Source organism: Alosa sapidissima, chromosome 1, assembly GCF_018492685.1.
Source record: "Alosa sapidissima isolate fAloSap1 chromosome 1, fAloSap1.pri, whole genome shotgun sequence".
Lineage (NCBI taxonomy): Eukaryota > Metazoa > Chordata > Actinopteri > Clupeiformes > Clupeidae > Alosa > Alosa sapidissima.
Window position 1 is genome coordinate 2,027,319 of NC_055957.1, and position 6,000 is coordinate 2,033,318.

The 6,000-nt window shown below is 48.0% G+C and overlaps 2 protein-coding genes across 8 annotated transcripts in view; both read left to right on the plus strand.

The window, feature by feature from the left end:
* Positions 1 to 2,473, plus strand: part of LOC121705130 (cytochrome c oxidase assembly factor 8) — a 14,514-nt gene extending 12,041 nt beyond the window's left edge. The window contains exons 3-5 of the mRNA XM_042085937.1: positions 777 to 840; positions 1,122 to 1,212; positions 1,488 to 2,473. Of these exons, the coding sequence (XP_041941871.1) occupies positions 777 to 840; positions 1,122 to 1,212; positions 1,488 to 1,587 (255 nt within the window). The 3' untranslated portion in view covers positions 1,588 to 2,473. The remainder of the gene's footprint in view (positions 1 to 776; positions 841 to 1,121; positions 1,213 to 1,487) is intronic.
* Positions 2,474 to 2,691: 218 nt separating this feature from the next.
* The window catches only part of klc1a (kinesin light chain 1a), a 44,397-nt gene continuing 41,088 nt past the window's right edge, over positions 2,692 to 6,000 (plus strand). For all 7 annotated transcript variants that reach the window (XR_006030696.1, XR_006030699.1, XM_042085667.1 and 4 more), the window contains exon 1: positions 2,692 to 3,175. The gene's annotated coding sequence lies outside the window, so the exon portion shown is untranslated. The remainder of the gene's footprint in view (positions 3,176 to 6,000) is intronic.

Below are 6,000 nucleotides of genomic sequence, written 5' to 3' on the forward strand. Positions count from 1 at the left end.
CCCAAAATCAAACACTTTTTTAAAAAAAAGTATCGAAGTATTGAAATCGCAATTCTTGACTTGGTATCAGAATCGACCCCCCCTCCCCCCCAAATTGTGTAAATCCCCCCTACATGAATAACCTAAGGGGGGAATTCCCCCCCATTTTGAAAAATGAATTTTAAGCCCTGTATCTATATACAGCTGGGAAAGGCTGTCGCAAATCCCTGGAACAGGTGGTCAATCAGAGATTTCAAACGAACGAGGGAACAACATATCACAATACAACATGCTGTTTTCCCTTGATGAAAGTGAAACCATGAGTTTTCCTACATCTCAACTTTGGCCAAAGTTTTCAGAAATAATCGTTTTCAGTGATAAAACCTCATTTAAAAATAATATGCATTTTCCATATGGGGTCTTAGAAGCCATTTGTCTCCTCCTAGCCACAGCGTTTTTGTTGCAAACATAATCAACCTAAGCGTGCTCAGATGACGTGATAGACGACTTTCGAAATAACTCCTTAACTCCTCTCAGACAACAGCAGGCTCAGGGCTGAACGTGGCCATGGTCCCAAGGTAGTTGTAGATGCTGCCCTGCTGCCAGTCATGTTGTTACACTTATAGTTCCACCAGAGGGCAGCACTGAACTGTTACATGGACAGTCCAGTCAACATCACTACAGTTGGGTTGAAGTAGGAGGTTTACTGGGATAGTTTGAGTAGTGTGTAAACTGTGGCTCTGCTTGCGTACTGGTCAGTGCATCTTGAGTATTTAATCAGCTGTTCTCTTCCTCAGCAAAAAGAGGAGTACGTGCTGACGCAGCTGAAGGCCAAAGGCCAGGAGGAGCGGGATGACAAAGGTGAGGGAGACGCCAACTTGGGGCTGTGTTCCACTGTGTTCTGTGTTCCACTGTGTGTTCTGTGTGCTAACTGTGTTCTGTGTTCCACTGTGTGTTCTGTGTGCTAACTGTGTTCTACTGTGTTCTGTGTTCCACTGTGTGTTCTGTGTTCTACTGTGTTCCACTGTGTGTTCTGTGTTCCACTGTGTGTTCTGTGTGCTAACTGTGCTCTGTGTTCTACTGTGTGCTAATTGTGCTCTGTGTTCTACTGTGTGCTAACTGTGTGTTCCCCTGGTCCTCAGGGAAGAAGCGCACTCTGTCCAGTGAGGACATGGCGGTGTTCTATAAACACTTCCTGGACAAGAACTTCAAAAGGCACGCCGACTACAACAGGTGAGTGCGCTCAGAATCAGGATTGGCTGGTGTGCCCTGTTGCCATGGGGATGACTGTGTGGTCATAGAGGGGCCATCCCAGTCCTACCACAACACTACTGCTCCTTAGCAACGTGCCTGATGTCTGTGGCCAGCCCACAGTATGTGCTTCTTATAGGCTGCTCTACATGGCTGCATGTATGTGCTGAAGTGCGTGTGCGTACTGTACTGAAGGCTGGTTTAGTGTCTGTAACCCCCTTTGTGTGCTGTAACCCCCCCCCCCCCCCCCTCTTTAGAGAGTGGTACAGACGGAACTTCACCATCACACTGCTGATGGCCCGCGTGGCCCTGCTCAGGACCTGGAGACGGCTGAGGGGAGGGGGGCCTGCCGTCTGACCCCCCACACACACATACAGGACAGCCCATTAGCCCATCATCTACACGGTGCTCTGTGAACGCCCCCCAACCCATCAAAGACCCGTTCTGTATGAACGCTCCACTGTGTGCAATGAGAACGCATCCAGGAGGAGTTCGCGGAATTCTTTGTCCGTCTACACAGAGTTATAAGGGAATGGTCCAATCAGCTGCCCAGGCACACAGCCCCACCAACATGTTGGAGAGGCTCTGTGTGTGTGAGTGAGAGCGTCTGTGAGTCTGTGAGTGTGTGAGGAGTGAGCGAGTGTTATATTATTGTCTCATGCTTGTGGTCCTTCAGCAGCCTTCCTCACTGAAGTCCTTTTGCATGTTTGACTGCCCAGGTGTGATGGTCAGATGTAAGTGTGCTGATACGCCTGTGTTGACTCACACATGCCAGACTGTGTGACACTACCTGGGGGCTGTACTACGAGGCAAGGTTACTGGCTTACTCGGGTAACTTCAGGAGGAACTACTGATCTCCGAACAACACTCTTGGTTCGCTCAATAGCTGGTCAGTGCACTGTGTGTTTTAGAGATTAGCAGTTACTCCCAAAGCTAACCTCGCTTCCTAGCACAGCCCTCTGAAGCCTTTCATATGCGGAGCCTCTCTGAGCTGTTAACGGTTAACTGTGTCTTATGACCGGCATGAGATCTTTTGCAGGGAGGACCCCCACACAGGAAGGGTAGAATTATCCCCCTCTAAGTGGTAGTGTGTGTAGTAGGGGTTTTGTGCAAAGGACTGAACTTAATCCTATTACTGGCCCTCTCAAAGGCTGGACTTATTGGAGGATCTCCTGCTTTATGTATTCATTTGATGCTTGAAATACATTTATGTTAAAGTAAATAAACAAATGTTAAGAATGTTTTCGTTGTTGCCTAATTGTTTCCATGTTGTTGGTGAAAGAATGAATGCCAAGCCTGACTTCGAAGTGTTGCCAGTTAGGATGATGTCTTTGAAATGTAAATGCACTCTGTCTGGGTAAGTCATCATAAACTCGCTCGCTCACCACTTCTCCTTTAATCTTGGAATGACATCATGATTAAGGAAGAGGCGGCTGTGGGGCGCGCGCGACGCAACTCAACGCCATTTTCACGCAGCCGGATTAGAGAGACAGATGCGTCTGGTGCTGTCAGACCTGGGAACAACTTCAGAAGAAACTCGCTGTGCTCCGAGCTGTGGTCATGTAAACTAAAGAATGGTCTCCACTCCTAACTAGTCTCTGTCACAGTCTCGAAAAGCTACCTAGCTAGCTGTTTCGCTCTTAGAAGGTGACGTTATCCTTAAATAGGTAACATTAGCTGTAGCTAATTTAGTGACAAGCTAGCTAGCATAGCTATCAATCCCATACAAACCACACTATTCGGCTGGAGTGCTTCCTTCCGGAGTCCGGAAGATAGGGCACCAGCGATTCTTGTTTAAGCCGGTTAATCGGCATAAAATAATTAACCACAGACACGGCGGTGAGGCGGAACTTTGAGAATTTCTGTACTGCGTGACGAGAGTCTGGAACCAAGCCGAACAACACACCCTGTCAGAAAGTCTGGCATCTGGATGTCCTGCGGAACGGTAAGGCTTGCGCAGCTAGCTAGCCGAAGGCTAATAAGTATCCTCGCTTGTGGATTTGTCAGTTAGAAATAGATGAGGATGTTGACAACTTCTATGATTAACGACTGCCTTCGTTTTTAACATTGTTGCTGTCTAATTATGTAATATATTACGTGTTCTGTATTGTTTGTTTGGTCAAACTGGTTTCATTGTTTGCGCTATAGTGAACACTCGTAGTGGAAGTCAAATCCAAAACAAGCTGATTTGTATTTAGCTCTAGACTAATGCTAGCTTGCTTGCTAACTGTCTTGACGTTAATTTACATGCCAGTCGGTAGCCATGGCAGTCGGAGCGGTCGTTGGAGGAGGACAGACAGGTTGCACGGGTTAGTCCGACAGAACAGGAAAAGTAAAGCTAGCTGGCGACTTCTGAATGAGAGTTTGGGCTGGGCAAGTGTCTCTTCCAAATACCGGACTTTGTTGGACAGCTCGTGAACGCTGGTGCTCCAGGTTTGGTTTTATATTTAACAACATTAATGACGCAGAGAGCTAACTCGCCTGCGATAGCGGCAGAACTACATTGCAGGGTGGAAGGCAACTAATCAGCTCAATTGGCACATCCGTTCATCAGGCTCAATATGGTCAGCTCTCAGACCAGCTAACGACACAACTTTCTGTGTGAGCGAGTTAGTTTTGGACCATGGTAGTTTATTGGGCAGCGTGCGACGCGATGCATCATTAAATCATGACTGGGCTTTTCTTATCTTCCTCCTCGAGTTCTTCTGAAGCAGCAGACTCTATCGCTGTCTGCATGCCTGGGATGACTGCGCCTGTGCTTGGAGCCAGCCTGGCAGGGCAGACATGGATTCTGTAGGAAAGAGAGGAGCTTTTGCCATTTAGAGAGAGAGAAAGAGAGAGAGAGATGCTCGATGGAGTGCCTGAGGTGATGACTGCTTGACTGCATGGCATTGAAATTCAGGGGGAGTCCAGCTCTGAATGACTGTCTGTGTTGGCCTGGATGCAGAACTGTGTGTGTGTGTGTGTGTGTGTGTGAGCAGCTGCATATCCATCTTCTCTGCAGCAGCCTGAATGGGAGAGCTGGTCCTCAATTGGGCAATCAATGACCTATAAATCCAGGGGACTGCATCACCATACACACACTCACACACATACTGTACTCTCTCTCGCTCACACACACACTCTCACTCACACACACACTGCTTGCACTTTCACACTGTGTCACACACACACTAACACAATCACATCCACATCAGCTGCTTTGACCAGGCTGGGGTGTCAATAGAGAGGAGCGCTGTGATTCAGTTATATTAAAATGAAAACACACACACAGTTATATTAAAATGAAAACGCAAAGCCTGCCCTTTTCCCCACCACACACACACACAGTTATATTAAAATGAAAACGCAAAGCCTGCCCTTTTCCCCACAACACACACACACATACACATACACACAGTTATATAGCCGTTGGGGCTTCGGACTTGTAACAGAAGGGTTGCCGGTTCGATCCCCGACCAGTAGGCATGGCTGAAGTGCCCTTGAACAAGGCACCTAACCCCTCACTGCTCCCCGAGCGCTGCTGTAACAAGGCACCTAACCCCTCACTGCTCCCCGAGCGCTGCTGTAACAAGGCACCTAACCCCTCACTGCTCCCCGAGCGCTGCTGTAACAAGGCACCTAACCCCTCACTGCTCCCCGAGCGCTGCTGTAACAAGGCACCTAACCCCTCACTGCTCCCCGAGCGCTGCTGTAACAAGGCACCTAACCCCTCACTGCTCCCCGAGCGCTGCTGTAACAAGGCACCTAACCCCTCACTGCTCCCCGAGCGCTGCTGTAACAAGGCACCTAACCCCTCACTGCTCCCTGAGAGCCGCTGTAGCAAGGCAGCTCACTGCTCCGGGTTAGTGTGTGCTTCACCTCACTGTGTTCACTGTGTGCTGTGTGTGTTCACAGGTTGGGATAAATGCAGAGACCAAATTCCTTGTATACGCCAGTATACTTGGCATAGAAACCTGATTTACAGTTTTACAATGAAAATGTGAAGCTTGCCCTTTTCACCACAACACACAAACACAATTATATTAAAATGAAATCGTGAAGCCTGCCCTTTTCCCCACAACACTGTGTGAGAGAGAGAGAGTAGCTGACAGGTGTGTTATGGGCCTGGGCTGTGAGGTGTGTGTGTGTGTGCGTGTGTGTGTGTGTGAGTGTGAGTGAGTGAGTGAAAGAGAGAGTAGCTGACAGGTGTGTTATGGGCCTGGGCTGTGAGACGTGTGTGCTGTTGGTGTTTGTTGCTGTTGTTATTGTGTGTGTGTGTGTGTGCTGTTGTTGTTTGTTGCTGTTGTTATTGTGTGTGTGTGCGTGCGTGCGTGCGCTTAAAGATGCAGTCAGCAATTGTTCAGGAAATTGCATTTGTTTATGTTTATATTTCAAATTGTTAGCAGACACTTTTGTCCAAAACAACAAACATTATATTTTAACTAAGGACCAACCAAAACACCAGAGAGGTAGCTCAGTATTCCCAGAGAAACTGTGCACAGGGTTTAGTTTTTGGTGTTTTCAGTCTTCCAGTGCCTGTTGCTTTTAAACCAGTTGCCTTTTCTATCTTTTCTCCTAAACTTCTCTTTCTCCCACTCTCTCTCCTTCCCTCTCTCTCTCTCTCTCCCTCTGATCCTCCCTCTCTCCCTCCATCCCTCTCTCCTTGTGTGATGTTCATTACGGAGGTGTGTGTGTGAGAGAGAGAGGTGCTTGTCTTTGCCTTGTAACTGGAGATTTAACTCATTGAGCTTTCCAAATATATCGCTAAGATAGGCTTGCTTTGTCAAG